Raw genomic sequence first — 21,178 nt, forward strand, 5'->3', positions numbered from 1 at the left:
TTCCTGTAGAGGGCGTCTGAGTTATGAGTCCAGTCCAGTCTATTGTTCAGATGAACAATCAATCTAAATTGCCCATAGGTGCGAATGGTTTTCGGTCTCTGTGTGTGAGCCCAGTGACAGACTGTCAGCCTGTCCAGGGCGTACCCTGCCTCTCGCCCTATGAGAGCTGGGATAGGCTCCAGCGCCCCCCCAAAACCCTGAAGAAAAGGATAAGTGAATGGATGGATGGATGGGCCTGACACAGCACTAAGACCACTTTAAGTGTGTCTGAGGGAAATCCTTAACGTTTTGGTTTCTGTCACTTGGTCTGTGCCATTATTTTTTCTTTTTCTGTTGTTATTTGTGTGCTCTTGCAGCATTTTTCTATTTGCTACTTAAGTTGCAATCTATTTGACCTCTCTGGACCACCGTAGTCTTCTTCCATCGAGCCAGTTACTGTACATTGTACATTGTATTATATTGTAAGTAAACAGTCAAGCAGGGCGAGCTTATTGAGACAAACATGTGAATAACAAGTCCATGAACATTTTTTTAGTCAGAGCCAGTTATTTCCATCTTTTATATACAGTCTGTGCTATCAGTATGCAGTATTAACGAAAACAAAATATATTTTATAAGTTCAAAGGTGATTATATTGGCTAATGTTAGTGTGCAGGTGTGGCATTTATGGATTAAGATGTTGCTAATGGATGCATATGCATGTGTGTGTATACTGTGCTACAGAACATATGCACATCCTAACCTGCATGTGCACAGCTACAAGCGACTGAAAGTACTGAGGGTGCCCTTACTGAGCAACATTCAAAAGTCTTTCTCTCTGTATCTCACTCTCTGTGCAGCTGCTATTTCTTAAATAAAGAGGCCCTCAGCGTGGCGCACCACAGACACACACACATGCACACACAGTGACAGCAGTGTGTAATACTCAAGGGAATCATATGAGAGGCAGGGGAACGAAAGGTTGAAGGAGGCAAAAAAAACCAACCCAAAACCCAACACCATTTCTGCATCTCTGTCGTTTCAAGGCTGAAGCGGAAAGGTTTAGAGATCTGGATGGAAACGGAGAACAGAGATGAGGGTTTGGAGGACTGGAAAAAGCAAACAGAGGGATGATGTGAGTTCCCCCGAGAGCGCTAGCTGGCATCTGCGATAATCTTCCTCCATTTCATCTCTTTTAACCCATGACAAGCAGGTGATGCTTTTATAAACGTCAAGTCATCCTTTAATCATTCTGGAGTGCAATGAAGCTTCAAGCAGCAGCGCTTTAATGTAAGGGAATCAAACCTCTTCCTTTTTAGGTCTTCGCAACAACAATATAAAAACTCACAGGCACCCACACAAACACACACACACGCACACACTCACACCAAACCAACCCCTGCTGACATGAAAACATACAACCTGCCATTCGGTGGTGAGGTCATCTCTGTCTGAGTCAGGCCTTACAGAGAAACAGGCGGCACTCAGGGAGATTACTGTGGCCGCATGACTGACTAACAACACACACACACACACAAAACCACACACACACACAACTACACATGCACATACGCAGAGGGCTTTTTCCTCTACATGTACATGAGTGATGTTTCTCAACAGGATAGCTGTGAACAACAGATGCACAGTCGTAGTGAGCAGGAGGTGGAAAATTCCTGATGTAGTGTGACTTTTTTTTCCTTACAGTGCATATGCTGTTTGAGACATGGTTTTTTCTTTAAATGCAGCAGTACTGTGTTGCATCTCTGAGCAACTGTTCAGAGAGAGGAGACAAAAAGCTTTGCAGGAGATCTTATTGGGCTCACCTCTTAGGGAGACACCGGAGCTTTGGACAGAGGATGAATGAATGGGTGAGGGGCATTTATATTCTTACAGTGGCGGCCTGTGACTGTGAGCATCTGCAAGCACTTTCATGCATCTGCAGCAGAGTCATTTGTACAGTATGTCTCATACACATGCCTGTCAGAAGTGGCATTGTGTTGGAGATTAATAGCTAGAAAGTAGGGCCATCTGAGGTTATGACCCAGTGTGTTGGTTAAAAAAAAAAAACCCAAGAACAGACACCACAACATGCTTTCATTTCTCTCAGGGGTTTTTCATTTTAAAAAGACAGACGTTCCAGAGGAAATGTCTCTGCAAATACAAATATTGCCCATTGAATCCATTGAATTTGCTCTTCCCAAATCATTGATTCGTGTTTCTTACCTGCTGCCATGGGGATAGATTTTAAGGCTATGACTGTTGGGTAAGTATCATAATTTTCCTTGAGCCACTGTGGGCTAGTGTGGTCACTGTGTGTAGCGTGGTTCACTTAAATAGAGGGCTAACTCTCAAGTCCAAAACACGGGTTTGTTTAAAGTAATTGTTTCACAAAAAATACTCCATCTTTGTTATTGATGGATTACTACCTCATTACTTTTCTTTGCTTTTCATGTTCTTAACTTGAGGACATTTTTTTTTACTAATAGATCTTATCCAATGCTAAAGTCTGTTCTAGAAGCAAGTATCACTGCACTGTGTTCCTTTCATTTTAAGGCCACTTGGACATGCTTGGTAAATTCCACTCCCCCCCAACTTCTATTCTGAGTACACGAGTACAAACAAAGGAGGAAATGCATTTGCTGAAATGCCACTGGTTCTAAAACTGAGGGCAATTTCTCTTTTACCAGCTATCAACAGTAATGATTGGTGCACAGAAAATGAACTCTTGGGGTATCTCACAGCTATACTGGACGCCTTCAAACATTGCCCACAGCAATCCAAAACCAATGGGTGAAGGTTGATGCCCATACAGTAGACATTTTTATGGAAGGACCAAACAAACTATGTAGCTTTTAGTTATAACCTTACTATAACATAAGGTATAAAGATAGAAGTACTAGGCCACACCGCTTTATCTTAGAATTAAAGCTGATTTTGGGCTCATTGGCCCAAGTATACAAAATCATAGCTTAAAAGGAGCATGGGTTTAATACTGAGCCACTTTACACAAGTGGCTCAGTATTTTGATAATGATGATGTCACTATGTCAATCCCTATATTTAGTAGAATAGCTAAATGTATAGCTAATAAATAAATAGCAAAATATTTGTTTCAGAACAATCCTGCTGAGCTTTGTTGGCTAATTCATGCAAGCACACCTTCCTGAAAGGTTACTTTGTCATGTTAATACAATATTTCTACAGTTACCTCATAATCATTGGGTCAAACAGCTTTCTAGAACATAAAATACTTCAAGGAATTTTTTTGTCCTGTATCCCTAAAGGCTGGTGTGTAGTTCCAATAAAGAGGAATTAGCGTTCTGTCTCCCTGAAACTCCCTAAAAAGGAGACTTGGTGAAATCCTTGACAATGAAACGTCTGAAAAAAGTACACTAAGCAGTTGTATGTGTATATGTTTTTGTGTGTGTGTGTGTGTGTGTGTTACGTGGGCTTGTTGTTATGAGGTCACTAGAGTCTTGGAAAATTAAGAGTGTGGGTTGACCTCAACTTCCTTGAATCAAATGCTCTGTTTGATTTCATATACCACCCACTGTTTTGTTCATTTTCAACATGCTCTCCTTTGGTGATCTAATCAATAACACCTTAATGTTAAACACCAGAAAGACCAGTTCAGACAATTTCAAAAAGGTGTATTTCATTTCCAGAAGAATCCAGAACAATCTACTCATCTATTTTTGTACTGATTTTAAACTGCTTCTTATTATGTATCAAGGCTTTGTGCTGCCATATTTATTAGAATGCTGTATTATTTCAGTCGGTTGCCTGCTGGATGACAGAAAAAGACTGTAACTTTACTAAATCGAGCCTACAGCAAGGCAAACAGACCATAGTCTAAGAAACAGAAAGGTCTAAAGATACTGATACATTTTATCATTAGTGCCTGATTCCACATTAAAGAAGTTTATATTCTATATTTACAGTGAGCTTCATGTTGCTAAACAGATGCTTGACTTATATATACACAAGTCAAGCATTATACAATTTTATATATCTAAAAAATTCCCCTCTCGCCCCTGTGGGCGGTCTTTATCCATTAAGCTCGGGTCCTCTACCAGAGGCCAGGAGCTTGAGGGTCCTGCGCAGTATCTTAGCTGTTCCTAGGACTGTGCTCTTCTAGACAGAAATCTCCGATGTTGTTCCTGGGATCTGCCGGAGCCACTCGCCTAGCTTGGAGGTCACTGCACCGAGTGCTCCGATTACCACTGGGACCACTGTTACCTTCACCCTCCACATCTTCTCAAGCTTTTCTCCCAGCCCTTAGTACTCCTCCAGCTTCTCATGTTCCTTCTTCCTGAAGTTGCCATCATTCGGTATCACTACATCTATCACTACGGTCGTCTTCTTCTGTTTGTCTACGACAACTATGTCCGGTTGGTTAGCCACCACCACTTTATCTGGAAGTCCCACAAGATCTTAGCTCGGTTATTCTTGACCACCCTAGGGGACGTCTCCCATTTTGACCTCGGGGCTTCCAGGCCATACTTGGCACAGATGGTTAAGAGAACTTTGTAAATATTCTCTCAGGCTTTTTGTCAGTATTACCCAGCAGAACTGTAAGCAAGAACACAGAACTTGAGCTGGAATGGAGATGTAACAGTCTTTAACCTGCCTGCTGCTTAGAGCTAAGTTAGAATGTATTATTGAGCAAACTGTGAATAGAGCAGGTAACTGAGAATTACCCTGAAGCAAGTGCTCTTCATGCATCCAGCCTACTGCACACTCTAACCGAATGACAACCTTTGCTGAAATCAAACAATTTCATGTAGCGAGAGTACATTAGAAGTGGAGAACCTCCTGCTGCTCTTGAGAAAGCAGACTGCAAAGGATGACGTAAAAACATTTGTTCAGGATTTCGTCCGATGTCAGATCATAAAAAAATGCTCAAAACACCTTAAAATTAAAGTCCATGTGATCCTAAACTGTATTACTGACTGGCGTAAAATAGGGACCGTAACCTCCTTGTGACTTAAAAAAATTGATGGTTGCCCATTTCATCACATTTTTTTGCATTCGTCAACCAACTGTGAGTGGTGGTGCTGATGGTCAACACGTTACGATCAATCTATGTTTGTTTGTCTATGCTGAAAGCAAACCGTCTACAGTGAGTCTGTTTGCAATAGCAAACTCGACTTAGATGAGTGTCAACTTGTATTCTGATTATTTATTATTTATTTCTGACTCGGACTTGAACCCAGGCCGGCCGCTTTCAGACGTTTCAAACCTAAAAAACCCCCAGAAAGCAATGAGTGGTACTGCAAAAGGAACCTAAACCTCGTTATATCTCATCTTGGACCTGCTGATTTGCTGTTCTATAAACACCTTCTGCACACCTAAAAGGATTGCTGAGGCTTCTCTCTGGAGGCAAAAAAATCATTTGTGTGTCCTCAGCAGAGGGCAGAACCACAGTGCTGCTGAGCTACAGAGAAACCCCGCAGTACAAGCGCCCAGCTCAGCCTCTCAGCGGTCTCATCAAAGCGCACCAGCAGAGTGAAGATAGGGGAAGAAACGCAAAGGTAAGGAAGGGCAAAGTAAGAATGACTAAGCATTACAAAAACATCCACAAGCCATGCGTGTTTTCAGCCCAATTCCAGCAAGCTTTCTGCCTGCTTAATGAATGCTGTATCTGAGATGGGACGATAAGACACGGGTGAGGAAGGACAGGCAGGTCACTGCTGATGCTGCGATGTGTTTTACTTTGTAAGTCTGCAAATTCACGAACAATAGAAGGATTTCATGCGATGTCGCGTAGCAGGGAAAATAGAGGACCTCATCTTTCAGGAAAAGCAGGCTAACCTGTCACCTTTATAGCAAAGTAAAGCTAGAAACTGTCTTTTTTCTGACATATTTCATTCTTCACCAAGAAAGATCTTTCTGTTTGGAGTGCTTCTGCACGGGTTTCCTCCCACACACCGAAGATCTGCTTAAGGTTAATTTGTGATTCTAAATTAGCTGTAGGTGTGAAATCGAGAAAAGGCGAGAGCCAGACAACCACACGACGGCGAGTGGACTAGACTCCAAAATAATTTTGTCTAGCACAATGCATGCTTTTCTTATTTCCTAATCCCATTTGAATTATCGTGTGAGTCATTGCAGAAAGCGATATATTTCTGGAGAAGACCTTTTCAGAGTGTAAATGTTTACTTGTAAACTAGCTGAAAGCCCTCACACCCACTTAACAGTCGCTTGTCTTGGTTTCTGGTCTGGTCTTAAATTTATGCATACAGACTCTTTAACAAATGCACCACTGTGATTAATGCAATCAGATTTCAAACAAATTTAAATGTCTGTACTCCCACTAAGTCAACTAGGAGAAGAACTGTGTGAACTGCAACATCTGGGAATGGCCATTATACAAGATTAATTGAGGGACATGCTGCCGGCATCTCCTGGGAGATAAAATAAGTGCATTTTTTATATAGGCCTGTGAAAAATGACCCTTATGTTCCCTCAATCTATGAAATGACCAAACAGTCTTCTGATGAGTTTATGGCCTCAATCGCTAGTTTCATTTCTCACTGAACACAGCATGTTGTTCATTTTGTAAACTGTGGCCCTATTAAAGCAAAAGAGGGGGATAAAGTAGAGCATCCTTTAGGGCAGCGGCCCCCAACCTTTTTTGCACCATGGACCGGTTTATGTCCGACAATATTTTCACGGCCCGGCCTTTAAGGTGTTGCAGATAAATACAACAAAAATTAAAAAAAAAAAAAAAAAAAGATTCATAACACATGGGAAAAGACCCAGGGAAACCGAGTTAACAATAAAAATGATTAAAAAAAATAGAAAACCCAGAAAACCATAGATTTCACACCCGAGCATCAACTCTCGCGGCCTGGTACCAAATGACTCACAGACTGGTACTGGTCTGTGGCCCGGGTTTGGGCACCGCTGCTTTAGGGCAGATCCACCTTGTCGATGACAAGTTTCTACCTGGGAAGTGTGCAATGTTGCTCTGTTTCTTAGTCAGTGACTGATGTGTAAAATGAGTAAGAAAATTCTGAGTACAGGGAGAAGGTTACTGGGTTCGAAATCAGCCTGTGGCCTGAACGAACAAGCTTGTTCTCACCATGCTTGTGTGGATTCTTTCCAGGTTTTAGATTGGATATACGAGTGCAGGGTGTACCCCACCTCTCGCCCTTCGATACCTGGGATCCAGTTCTCCCACAAGCCAGAACTGGATAAGCAGAACAAGGATAGATGGCACTCGTTTAAGGAAAATCAAATGTTTGCTTCACTAAATATGAAAAAACTATTTCCCATTTTGTACTTACCTCTTTGTACGGTATCTGTTATATTCTACTTAACAGCCACAATGATGTTTTTTTCCTTTCTCTTTTGTCTATTGAGCGGATTTGTCTGTTTTTCTCTATATTGAAACCATCTCATAATTGAACCACCAAAACCAGCATCAAAAATTCATATCTTGATGAGATGTGAATTATTAGCCTGGGGATTCCTGGTTCCTGCCAACAGGGGAAGTGGTACTGGTGGGGGTTTCATCTGTGCTGCTTGTACTCTTGTGAAATTTTATGAAAGAAGCACAGTAATTAGGAAACAAAGCAGTTGGATTCAACTAAACTATAGCACGCATGCTGAAGGAAATTTCATCACCTCGAGGAAAGCGAGTGTATACGACTTGGCGGATCAGATTTTCCAGCTCCTTCCCCTAAGCTGTTGTATTACATCCTGGATACAATTGGCACTGCCACACAGAACAGAACATCAACTGCTCTTCAGAGGCGAGATTCTATTGTGCAATCATTGCAAAGGTGAAAGTGGTGTACTTGCCAGGGAAAACTGCTTAACAGTTTTAGCTCGGGAACATTCAATGCCAATCTTTCCCTGAGGCATAGTGAACTGTTGCAGAACAGTGAACAAATCATCAAAAACGACATCCCAAGAGACAAATAACGCTTGATCAGTGTAAATCATTGTGCCAGCTTTCCCCAAACAGCTTGTAGTCATGCTAGCTGGCCTGTGAGTCTGTACAGGTTTGCAAATAAATGCTTATGCTAGCACAGCCACACGCTCACAGAAACAATGCTAATGCTAACCGTCTATAACCTTTACCATGTTCATCATCTTAAAGAAGACAGCATACTTGACAAGGATGTCTTTTAGACACATAACAGATCAGGTTTCATTTTAATTTCAGCTTGGAGAATTGGCTTCCAGCATAAGTAACACTTATAAAGTACTTTCTTTCCTCAAGTATGCTAACATTTACTAATTAACAATGAAGCTAATGACTACTGCCCATCAGTATTCTACTCTCTTTTCTACTCTATTCTACTGAACAACCATCCCATATGTTTTAATAGCATTCACGTATGGCTGGGGTCTCACAGGGGTCAGCTAGGATGCATCTTCTGAATGCCACAAATATCCACAATTTTCCACTAAACCCAGCACACCAATGGGACTCATTTGTAAACTCCTTAGTAAGATATCTACTGAGCCTATTGTTCATACTAATCAATTTTTATAACTCTAATTAAGGTTAAAAAACTAGGGTCATTGACGAAAAGTATAACGAAAATAACAGTGATGCCTTGCTAACTACCATAAACTTAATTTCAAGTGATAATTTCACACTTTGTTAGCTTTCAGCGGATATGTACCAAAACCTCTTCTTGTGGATGTGGCTCTGCAACACTGTGGCTAATTTTAATTGACTTTATTTGGGCTGGTGGAGGGTTGGTTGAGGTATCCATGTGCAAACTTATATTATATCAAGTCATGGGTTTGGACTCAAGGTTGGGTTAATTGGTGATTCTAAATTACAGAGATGTGTGAATGTGAGTGTGAATGTATTGTCTGTCTCTCTGTGTTAGGCCTGTGTCAGGCTGGCAACCTGGGTGTACCCTGCCTCTCCTCCTGTGGTCGCTAGGATAGACTCCAGCCCCTTTGCAACCGTGAATTGGATGGATGGATGGATGGATGGATAGATGGATAGATGGATAGATAGATAGATAGATAGATAGATAGATAGATAGATAGATAGATAGATAGATAGATAGATAGATAGATAGATAGATAGATATTGGCCAGGTGGAGGGCAGTCTGAGGTATCCATACACACATAGAGATAATATTAAGTAGTCATGGTTTTGGAGTCAAGCTGTCTGCTAAGACACAAGCCCACTGGAGCTAACGGTACAAATCAATCTCTGAGTTATTTTGAGGTGAGTCGTTGTTCCCTGCTGCACCACTACACCGGATTTCAGTGTTCCCCCCGCCCTGCCAAATCTCACTTTAACCATTGTGTAAAAGCTGTTATAAACTGACAAAAGGCTGAACTGTTGTTATGTAGGTTGCTGATAATAAAAAAAAGGAAAATAAAAGAAAAATGCTTCTGCTAATTAAAAGCTGCATCAACCACAAAAAATAACAACCTTTCCACCTTGCTACAATCACAATGAAATCCCTCTTTAAGTGTCTACCCCTCAGACAAAGCTATCTTGTCTTGCAAAAGTGCCTTTGGCTCAAATAAATAAATAAATAAATAAAATGTAAAAAAAACAAACAATGCTGCTCTGCTACAGCCAGTCCTCAGAGGAGCCGTAACCGGGGCCAAGGAACAGGCGTCCCGGGCAGGCTCGGCTCCAAGCACTGGGCGTTCGGCCCGTACTGGAGCCTCGACTGGCCACTCACTGGTTTACTGCCATTTGAGCAACGAGGAAGGAGGGGTGTACTGAAAGGATGATGAAGAGAGGATCTGGGTGGGGGGGGGATGAAGACAGTGAAAAATGAACATAAATAGCTGCACAGGAATAGGGTGGACACACAGTCAGGAACATGTAAAGCAAAACCACTCACACACAAGTAATAACTGAGCTTTATGGAGGTTGCTGACAGTGTAGACTGTAATAACACAAAACCACACACACACACACGGAGTGAGGAGCAGAATTGGCATGTCTTCACACAGTTTAATTGGTTTATGGCTCAGACTTATAAGTCCAGAGTCCACTGTCAGGCCTACTTTGGTCTACTTTGTCCTCGGGTATCTGCGGGCCTTTGTCATCAGACTCGCTCAGACTTGTGCGGTTCTGAAGTGCCAGTTGGCTCATGTACCCCCTGCTGGTGTACAGCGGCTCGAAAGGCACACGCGCACCGGCAGCTGGATGCGCTGACTCCACCGGGCGCCGGGTTTTCAGTAACGGGGCTGGTGGACGGGGTGGAGGGGGGAAGGTTTGCCTTACCTGGATTGCCGCAGTCCGCGCACTTGTCGTTGCCCGGTCTCGCCAGCACGTCCTGCAGCTGCAGCTTGTTCCCCTCCGCTTCCAGCGCCATGGTGAGTTTATCCGTCCAGCCTCACCGCGGTGGGAAGAAGGTGCCCAAGAACATCCGCCGCTGGGGTCCAGCAGACAGACAGACTGGTCACCTGCCACCTCCGATCCGAGCTGTGCCCGAGGATAAGAGAGCAGAGAGAGAAAAGGAAACTGAGCGATCCGCGCCGAGAGCTCTTTCTGCCTCTCACTGATAGCTCTATTACCCAGGCTCTTTGGCTGCATAATAATCAAGCCCACACGTTACCATCGCCGCCTCCTCCCCTCCTCTGTCTGCCTGCTTTCCCTTCAGCCTTATATCTTAGAAAAGTGAGACATCCAGCGGTGAGCTAGGTGAAGCTGCACGTTTAAAGAATCCAGTGGAGTCGGATCCTGCGCTCGTGCAAAAATGTCATTTAAATGAAACTGATAACATGAACGTGCTCTGAATGCACACGCAGAAACGGAGAGGTGAATAAGTGTGCCTACTATTAATAAATACATATTAACATATATCTCCCATCTGAGGGAAGGTTGCAGGTTGTTTCCGAGGTTGCACTCTCCTGGATGGAGACCCCTGATTACCACTGGGATCGCTTTGGACTTCCACATCTGTTCCAGATGTTCCTTCAGCCGCTGGTAATTTACTATTTTCTCCTGCTCCTTCTTCCTGATGTTGCTGTCTGCTGCGATTACCACATTTAACACAACTCACACCACAGCGCATTTGGCCTGTTTCTCTTAACCACCTTTGTTGGTGTCTCCCAGCAGGACTTGGGGACTTTTAGGGTATATGCAGCACAGATGTTCTTGCACACAGACCCAGCTTGCATCTTACATCCTGTTGCCTGCCATGTGTTGGATAGTCTCTGGGGCAGCCTTGCACAGTCTGCAGCTTGGGTCCTGTTGGTTGTGGTAAACGCTTACTTCTATGGATCTGGCACTTGGGGCCTGTGTTTGTGTTGCCATCATCGGAGCCTCTGCGCTGTCGGCTTCTAACCAGTAGGATTTCCTAATGTCAGTCAGTTCCTCTGTCTGTCATCCCATGTAGGGGCTTGGTCGTCCGTGACAGTTTCTCTTCCTGTTCCTCATCACCGTCTGTCGGCAGCTGCCTGAGGCAATCGTTTTTGATGTTGCATCAAATCATTTTTAAATAATATTTTCAACCAGCAGTTATGATTTTCAATTTCTTACAGTATCTAAGAGAACAGTATGAATCGGTTCTATCAGATTCAGTGTACAGTTAGAGTTTCTTTTTTAGTCCGTTATATTATTTTGAATTATGAAACTGTTTTTTAGTTTTCATGAGAACTTTATTTTGCAAAGTATCCAAAGTCATTTGTTTGTAATGAGGGGAAATTCTGATCACTGTGCTTTCCCCCTGTAGTCCTATAGTATCCGTTTGCTATTGTGCATTACATGGTCATTTTTAGCAGACTGGTTGTTAATGCCACGGAAAAAAATAAGTTACACATTTATTAAGACCAAAATTAAACCCATATATGGGTTTAATTAATATCAGCTCTTATTCTTTCACGAAAGTGCGGACAGTTTACGATAGCATCAATCGATTACTAATGTCTGTCTGCCGAGCCCTCAAAATAAAACGTCATACTTGCGCGACAGCAGGGTCAAACGGAGAGGCTGTTGTTTATGTCAAAACATTTTGAGACGGCCCTCTGTGAACTGAGAGAAAATGTCTACCGCTATGAATTTCGGGTCGAAGACTTTTAAACCTCGGCCTCCGGACAAAGGCTCGTTCCCTCTGGACCATTTCGGTAAGCTCCAGCTGAGCCTGTCTGCCCCGTTAAATAACTCTCGTTCCCCTCACCGCAGACACAACAGCGACAGAATTAATAATAACTGTGACAGTGTATGCTATAAATATTTAGAAATGTTTTAAATAAGTGCAATGCACTCATAGACCTTTGTCTAAGCCAGCTGCCTTTTAGCAGGATTGGTACATGGACGTTTACAGCGATGCTTGATGCTATTGCTATTAGGACAGAAGGTCTGAAGGACAGACTGTAATGAAAATAGCGTTTACACAAACATGTATGATGTGCTGCTCTGCGTTATATTTATACCAGTTATAAATGTTATTAACTACATTAAACTTCTGATCAGTTTGCTTTATTAAAATAAGAGACATTTAATGAAAATGAAGATTGACCACCACACATCTTTCATGGTTTTCAAAACTATAATTGGGTGCACAAGTTTGAAATTATTTTCTTTAATCAACACAGGCTCATATATGTACACCCGCACTATTTGGTTAAATGTTCGTTAGCAAGTTGCACCTTGGTTGCACTTTAAAGAAATTATGAAAGCTCAAAATGACCATTCATGCGCATGATGAGTGTATGTAAAACAACTCGCTCACAAACAACAGGAAACTTTGTAGGACAACGCCTCACCTGCTGTTTGATTTTTTCCCTTTCATTTGAAAACACAAATGTCTGTCCTGCTCTATATAAACTGCACAGAACCTTCAAGCAATATGTTGGCAGCAGCCCTTCACTTAAAAAGCTAGAAAAGTATCATGATACACAGTCATGGACAGAAAGTTTTGGCAGTAGCACAAATGTTGTGTTTCATACAAACTTCACTGATTCTGTTTTTATTAACATGATTTTTTTTTTCTGCGTGTATGATCTACAGAAGAACCCTCATTAGCGTGTCATAACTTTCAAAGACTTTTAATGGCAATTAAAAATCAAATATGTGCATTATGTTGTTGGCCATTGTTCTCGATAACTTGTGCTGGATGTCAGCTTCTTCTGTAAATCCTGACTGATGATCGTGATGGGCCGCCTTATCGGGGCTGAAAGTTGATGACAACCTGTGGGCTCCTGATTCTTTAATGTTCCCCTTAAGCACTAGCGTTGTGTGGCTCGGAAGAAACAGTTTTATTACTGGGGGTTACAGATGACCATACAAATGCACAAGTCCTGATTTTGTCCTTTTGTTTTTCCAGGAGAGTGCAAAGCCTTCAAAGAAAAGTTCATGAAATGTCTCAGAGAGAACAACTATGACAACTCCATGTGCCGACTGCAGTCCAAAGACTACCTGGAGTGCCGAATGGACCAGTAAGAAAGCCAATGAAAATGTTACCTAGTGAATCGACAAAGGTAACGTGTATAATCGTCTTGGTTTTATTTTTTGTTTTCAGTCAGCTGATGACCAAGGAGCCTCTGCAGAAACTGGGATTTAAGGACCTGATGGATCCTCCCCCCAGCCAAGCAGGCAAAGACAACAAATCCTGATTTGACTCCACATCTGCTGTTTCCAAAGTGCAGAAGCATAGAATAAAGTGCTGTGACCGTGAGCTGACAAGGATGACTGCAAAGACTCTGAACATGCAGCTCCAGCACGAGGACTGTGTGTTTTCAGTCAATACAAATTAATTTTGTACATAAGATGACTTTATGTAATATATAGAGATGCTGTTTTGCTTGTCAATAAATCTTTTTTATCTAAACTTTTATTTTGGAGCCTTTGACACAGTTGCAGCAGTGACATTCTCTGAACAGTTCAAAAACAAACCCGCTTATCAAAAATCGACTACTCTTATGTTTCTCGAACACAACCTTTATGAAATTTAAAGGCTCCCTGGATCTTCTCAAATCCTGTATGGTGGAATTCAAACCAAATGTGCCTGTTTGGCATTTAAGAGTGTTTATTGTTAAGTATTTTTGATACTGTCCCATGAAATGACCAAAACGAATGATTCGTCCATGTCAGAGAAAAGTCGTTCTCCTGGAAATCCTTCCAAACAAAACATTCTTGTTCAGTCTTTTTAACTGAACTGCACTGTCATGAAGTTTAACTTTTAAAACACTAACCGAGGCCTGTAGTGTATATGGTTTTTCATCGTTTCTCTGAGCATCGTATCGCCTGATCTCGGGAATTTCTCAGGACATCCACCTCTGGGAAGACAGGCAGCGGTCTTAAATGCTGTCGCTGTAGATCTGGATGTCAAATTGTTTGGAAATTACTTTATAACTCTTTCGAGGTAGAGAAGCAGCGATAGTTGTTTCTGTAAGATCACTGCTGATATCTCTGACGCACACCTGAATGCTCCAGACACTGTTTCACCACTGTCAGCTTCATCTTTGGCCATAGAAACGCTCCTTCCTCATATTGACACGGGCGATGAGGAGTTCGTCTTCTGGTTGATCCGTGCCCGCTGGTAGAAAGGTCCATTTAACCACAGGTAACGCTGTGTTGTGACATCGCTGGGAAACAACACAAGTAAGTGTGAAGGGAGAAGGGGTGATGGTGGCGTTGATGGCCAAACACAGATCTGTAGAAACGAGTAAGAATTACAGCATATATTATTTGGACTGTTGGATGCCATTGGCTGCAGGTTGTTTAACAAAAACAATTGTGGCTTCTGTAAAATAATTCAGAATTTAAGTGATTAAGATTAAGTTAACGAACATGGTGCAGAATTCAAGTCTTTGCAGAGATTAGTTGTTCTAATACTTGCTTACTTATGAACACGTTCAAAAAGCCATCTTTAAAGTAAACATTTCAACTTGCACCAATGCATCTGTAATCTTTTAGTAGCAGTATTTCTTTAATGTGCTGTAATATAAAACATCACTTCATGGAATTACGTGCAATTTACAACATTTTAAAACTTTTTTTTGCTGTTTTTTTCTCTGTTAAGCCACTCAGCACTGACCCATGAATCATTCGAGCATAAAGGAGGCACCTGAGCCACTGTTGTTTTTATGTGTAACACCTAAGTAAGTTTAGGCACCTTGGTACCCATAGCAACATAATTTGTTCCCATTTCTTTAGCTAAACCTTGCTTAGCAATGATCTGAAGCAGATGAACGGTGGTTCAACGGTGGCTGTGAATGTTATTAATTTGGACCCAGAACTGACTAATAACGTGAATCTATTGTGAACAACTTTTAAAATGAGACGCTCAAAGTCACTGCATCGCATCAAAAGATCATAAAAGTGCTCTGAAAAAAGTTTTAGTTTTGGGGGGTCAAAGCTGTACCGTTCACAAAAAGTGTAAAAAGTGTCCATATTGTATCAAATGTAAGTGTGGGCAGCCTAGTGTTATTCATCAGTAGAAGAATACATCAGTGCATAGTTGGCTTGAATTTAGCTTTTGATAGTAAATGCACTGAGAAAGAACAGCCATGAGCATCACAAATCAGAGCTAAATATCTACACACTCCACAGTGAGTTTGTTGTTGCTCAGCAGCTTTCTTCCCTCTCAAGCTGACAGCAGTGTTGTTTTTGGCAGCTGTGATGACATACGTGGGATGATGGTTGAGGAACAAACTTTACTGCTGCGCGTGTTGTATGGCATTATATATGACACTTCTGCTTTTGTCAACTTTGGGCACATTTCACAATCCCCATTTTCCACGACACGCAAGCGTTTTACTGTCAAACAAGTCGCATGCTTTGAGCGCAGTGCATAATTACAATCAGGGCTTTTCCCCCAGTTTTGTCTTTTATTTGGTCTTGAGTGACAGAACAAAACAAGGAAAATATAGCTTAGAGACTGTAAAGTGCAGCTGCTGTGATGAGTTACTTAAATCGCCTGTCATAAATTACGCTTAAATAGACATGAAAATAAAAATACGAATTAAAAGTGCTAAGTAGATAGATATATACATGATATATACATGAGTGCAGGTGGTGATCAGTGCCAAACATGGAATGATGCAGTGAACACAGCGTAGGGTCATGTGTTAGTGGTGGGAACAGTCATACGGTTATTGTTCATGTGTCCAACAGCAGAGGGGAAGAAACTGTTCTTGTGGCGAGAGGTTCTGGTGCGAATGGACCGGAGCCTCCTGCCTGAGGGGAGCAGGTCAAACAGACAAAATTCCATCTTGCCAATTAAGAGGAAGCCAGTTGAAAGCATCTTTGCGACATCAAATAAGAGGGCCAGAACCAACTGCGAAAACGGCAAGCGCCACACCTTTAACCACAGCTGGGCCGAGGACCACCGCTAGAGAATCATTTTTTGAAATAAAAATGAAGACATCTACATCAGCCATTTCCAGGCTGAAGGCGAATAAGGCACCGGGCACAGACGGTTATCCGTCCGAATGGTATAAAGCATTTAGGACGCAACTAACACCAGTGCTGCTTAATTGCTTTAATCATACACTAAGAACAGGAGTAGCCCCACAATCTCAGAGAAAAGCAGTTATCCCAAAAGACGGCAAAGATAAAAAAGAATGCAGCTCGTATAGGCCAATCTCTATCCTTAACGTGGACTATAAATTATTTGCTTCAATATTAGCTAAGAGACTGGAATCAATTATCCCGGAGCTGATAGACCTAGATCAGACAGGCTTTGTCTCAAATAGACAGACCTCTCTGCATTGAATCATATCTGTTGTTAACCTCTGTCTCTCTTCCTTCTCTCACCCCAACCGGTCGCAGCAGATGGCCGCCCCTCCCTGAGCCTGGTTCTGCCGGAGGTTTCTTCCTGTTAAAAGGGAGTTTTTCCTTCCCACTGTTGCCAAAGTGCTTGCTCATAGGGGGTCATATATGATTGTTGGTTTTTTTTTTCTCTGTATCTATGAAGCGCCTTGAGGCGACTTATGTTGTGATTTGGCACTATATAAATAAAATTGAATTGAATTGAATTGAACCTGAGGAGAACGCTACAAGTGATGGATCATATAACATCAGGAAATATTAGTGCAATGTTGGTCAGCCTAGACACCGAAAAGGCATTTGACTTGGTGGGTTGGGAATATCTATTTAGGGTACTAGCAAGATTCGGATTCAAAGATGGCTTCATTAAATGTATCGAAGCACTGTATCACTCCCCAACAGCCAGGATCAGGATTAATGGGCACCTGTCTCAAAATATTGCTTTGAAGCGAGGGACACGCCAGGGCTGCCCCTTGAGCCCATCCCTGTTTGCCTTGTACATTGAGCCTCTGGCTCAGGCTATTAGAGAAAACTCTGAAATCCAAGGAATAATGATCAGGGGTGAAGAACACAAGACTTGTATGTGTGGGACAGATGGATCTCACGGTTCATCTGAAACGGCAGACGACCGAGGGTCCAGTACAAAACGCTGCAACTGAAAAAAGAGAAGGGAGGGAGAGCTTTGCCGTGCTTACAAGATTACTACTACGCCGCACAACTGAAGCCCCTGGTAAACTGGTGCTCCCCAAACTATGAAGCTAAGTGGAAAAATATGGAAATTACACAATTAGACTTCCCACTACAGTCACTTTTAGGAAATAAGAACCAAGCTGAAAGATTTTACGAAGATTTGAACCATTTGACCCGGTTCACCCTGAAACTATGGTTCAGGGTAGTGGGGAAACTACAAATAGAAAAACAGGTTAGGACCTTGAATTGGATAGCTTATGACCCGGAGTTTGTGCCTGCCAGGCTGGATGGGACCTTTAAACAGTGGTCTCTGAGAGGAATTACTTCTTTTTGTTCACTAGCAACAAATGGGGGATTCCAAAGCTATGAAACCATCTCAGACACATACGGACTGGCAAAGCAGGACTTCTTTAGATACTTGCAGGTTAGAGACTATTACAACAAGACGTTACTAATCAGAGATGAAAACGAATACGACCTAATTCAAATCTTTCAAGAGGCATACAAGAGAAAGGACTCTAAAAAGATGGTCTCAAAAATATACGGTAGTATACAAGCCTCTAAAAATCACTCTACGTTGTACATTAAGCAGAAATGGGAGAGGGAATCAGGCTCACTAATTTCAGAGGACAGCTGGTGGGGAATATGTGAGTCTCAGGCTACCACTGCAAATTCAAGGTCTTTAAGAGAGTTTGGTTGGAAGAATGTAGTGAGATTCTTTATCACTCCTAAACTCACAGCTCGGCAAACAGGCTCACAGAGCCAGGGCCTATGTTGGAGAGGTTGTGGAACCCCCATGGCAAACCATTTTCATGTCTTCTGGGCCTGCCCAAAGATCCAGCCATATTGGGGGGAGGTGGCCCTTGAGATATACAAAATAATTGGGATTAAAATAGTCTACTCATTTGATACGTTGTATCTTGGCAAATTGCCTACGGCACTCCCACATAAAGATAATTATTTATTGAAAATACTTTTGGCTGGCAGCAGGAAGGCCATAACCCGAAGATGGCAAAAGGCAGACCCTCCAACTAGGGCCCAATGGCGTGGGATAGTGGAAGAAATTTTTGGAATGGAAAGACTTACCTTTGTCCTTAGACTCGAGCTTGAGAAATTCAAGAAGCTCTGGGAAAAATGGGTTGTGTACTCCCTTTGTATTGAATAATTGAATATTACCATGATGTAAGAAGATGCTATTACTGGAATTGTGTATGTCTCCTATGCTGACCGCAAGTTTTGTATTCACATACTGTAAACTGACAAATAAAAAGTTATAAAAAAAAGAAAAAAAGAAAGCAAAATAAATAAATGAATAAATAAACAAAAGTCTCTTTCAGATTTTTTTGTTTAGATTTGTTTTCTGGAGATTTTAAGGAATTACTGAATTGTGTACACTGATGCTTTAAAGCCAAAGCAGTTCATAATGATTGGCCATGCTTGTCTTAAACTCACAGGGAGATTACAAATATATGATCTAAAGCCAACATATTATTATTTTTACACACACTTTTAACATATTACACAAGTCAGGTTTTTGCTGTTATTTGACATGTTTCCATTAAAATAGGTTCAAAAGAATTGCACAGATTGCATGTGCAAACAGGTGACTCATTGAAGCGCTGATTGCAGTGCTGACATTAAATAGTACATGCTGTGCACGCCATGCACTGTGGTGTCAGAAGTGTCCCAGAGTGCCCGATGTGTTTGCATCTGTGTCTGAAATCCTTTGTGCCTTCTCTCACATGATGATAATAAACCAAATGCATTGATCATTTGAAACTTAAAAAAAAAATACATACAAGTATGTTTTATTATTTTTGCTGAGTGGAAAAAGACCTAAAATCTACCAAACAACCGGAAAGTATATAAACTGGGAACACAAGTGCTATATAAAAGTGGTAACTAACCAACTGCTCTAAAACTAAGCTAACTGACATAGTAAATTTGAAAACAGTTTAAAAAAAAACATCCCCATTCATAGATGATGTCACAATCTCAATGGCTTACAGAGTGATGATGTCACAAACGTCTTAGAATCTTTGATCCTTCTTTTTCTATAAATAGAAGTGAGAATCAGCAGTTATCAGTCAGTTTGTTGACAGCAGTTGAAGCCAGCAGCAGTTCGCAAACGTTCCAACGTTCAAGCAGAGATACATTTGGTCACGCCTGCAAGAACCAAGTTTAACAGTAAACCGTTTGAGCAGACCTTTCACCTTTTCACACTTTGAAGAAGAAAGAAGAACCATCTATTTTATTTCATAATATTTTGAGGTGAAATCTGCTTTACTCTTCTAACTTTTAGTGTTAATCACTTTGATAGCATCAGAGATGTCTTTCGGAAATGTCCAGGACAAGTTAGTCCCCGGTGGCTGGCTCTCCTCCAACTACCGAATTATAAGTGTTGTCGGAGAAGGGACATATGGCAGAGTTGCCAAATGTGTCCAAATGGCTAACAAAAAGATTGTAGCCATTAAAATGATAAAGGATCAGGACCAAAAAGACCCGTTTAAAAACCAAGAGCTGGCTGCCCTGCAAAAACTTAAAGCCTGTAACTCCAGCAAGTACAATATAGTCGAATGGTACCAGGCTTTTACAGTCCGTGGACATCTGTGCCTTGAATTTGAATTCCTCGAAAAAAGTCTTCTTGACTTATTGCAAGAAAGATATTGCAATCCGCTCAGTTTAAAGGCTATTCGCCCCATCGTCATACAGATAGCTTTAGCTCTTAGCCACCTCAAGTCCATTGGAACAATCCATGCAGACTTGAAATTAGAGAACGTAATGCTGGTGAATAATCCCCAAGAGCCATACCGAGTTAAACTAATTGACTTCGGTCTGGCCTGTGAGACCTCAGCTGCCAAGGTGGGCTCATACATCCAGACACGTCCGTACCGGTCTCCGGAGATTATTCTGGGGCTTCCATTTACAGAAGCCATAGACATATGGTCTCTGGGCTGCATGGCAGTGTCTCTATACACTGGTTACTTGCTGTACCCGGGATACAGTGAACATGCCATACTAAAATACATAACGGAGACTCAAGGAGAACTCCCAGAGCAAATGTTAAACTGTGGGCAAAAGACTGCAAAGTATTTCTGCAGGGAGTTCAATTCCGACAACATCTACCACTGGAAACTCAAGACAACTGAACAATATTTCCAGGAGTTTGGGATTGAGTTTGTTGACAGAAGAGTTAAAAAATTGAAGTCTCTGGATGAACTCTTATATACCGAGATCATTGAAGATGAGGATTATGCAGATGCAACTGCAAAAAGGTGTGATATCCTGATGTTTGTAGAAATGGTAAAGCACTTGCTTCACCTCGATCCCCGAAAACGAATAACACCCAATCAGGTCCTTGAGCATGCCTTTTCAAAACTGAGCCACATTGCATGGATACGCCAGAGAAGCTCCTATGTTGAGTCCTGCTATGAGCACATAAACTACTTAAGGACAAAGAAGAAAGAGACGCCAGGACAGAGTCTCCATACCAGCAGGACAGAGTCTGCACACAAGCCCACCTCTGACACCAGACAATCTGCTCAGAGGAACTTCCCTCCCTCTGCAGCAGAGAGAAAAACACAAGTGGTCCCCCACAGCCAAAACGGTTCTCCCCATTCAACTCAGAGGAGCAGCCACAATTTAGTCAGGTCCAGTCAGAGTGAAAATTCTGAGACAATTCCAAAGAAAGCACAGTGTAAAAGAAAGCACCTGCAGGAAAATGAAAAGGATACGAGTGACCCAGATCTTAAAAGAAAAAAGACTAATTGGAAAGATGTGCGCAGAGAAACA

General features: G+C 41.9%; 2 protein-coding genes across 2 annotated transcripts in view; one reads left to right on the forward strand and one right to left on the reverse strand.

Annotated features, from left to right (window-relative positions):
• Nucleotides 1-11,460, reverse strand: part of LOC113027659 (arf-GAP with dual PH domain-containing protein 1-like) — a 36,812-nt gene extending 25,352 nt beyond the window's left edge. The window contains exon 1 of the mRNA XM_026177323.1: nucleotides 10,205-11,460. Within this exon, the coding sequence (XP_026033108.1) occupies nucleotides 10,205-10,295 (91 nt within the window). The 5' untranslated portion in view covers nucleotides 10,296-11,460. The remainder of the gene's footprint in view (nucleotides 1-10,204) is intronic.
• Nucleotides 11,461-11,834: 374 nt separating this feature from the next.
• Nucleotides 11,835-13,758, forward strand: cox19 (cytochrome c oxidase assembly factor COX19). The gene is made up of 3 exons (XM_026177326.1): nucleotides 11,835-12,048; nucleotides 13,251-13,362; nucleotides 13,446-13,758. Exons 1-3 carry the CDS (start codon nucleotides 11,967-11,969, stop codon nucleotides 13,537-13,539), a joined length of 288 nt encoding a protein of 95 aa, XP_026033111.1. The 5' UTR covers nucleotides 11,835-11,966; the 3' UTR covers nucleotides 13,540-13,758.
• The last annotated feature ends 7,420 nt before the right edge of the window (nucleotides 13,759-21,178 follow it).

The sequence above is a fragment of the Astatotilapia calliptera genome, chromosome 8 (genome assembly GCF_900246225.1).
Source record: "Astatotilapia calliptera chromosome 8, fAstCal1.2, whole genome shotgun sequence".
Classification (NCBI taxonomy): Eukaryota; Metazoa; Chordata; class Actinopteri; order Cichliformes; family Cichlidae; genus Astatotilapia; species Astatotilapia calliptera.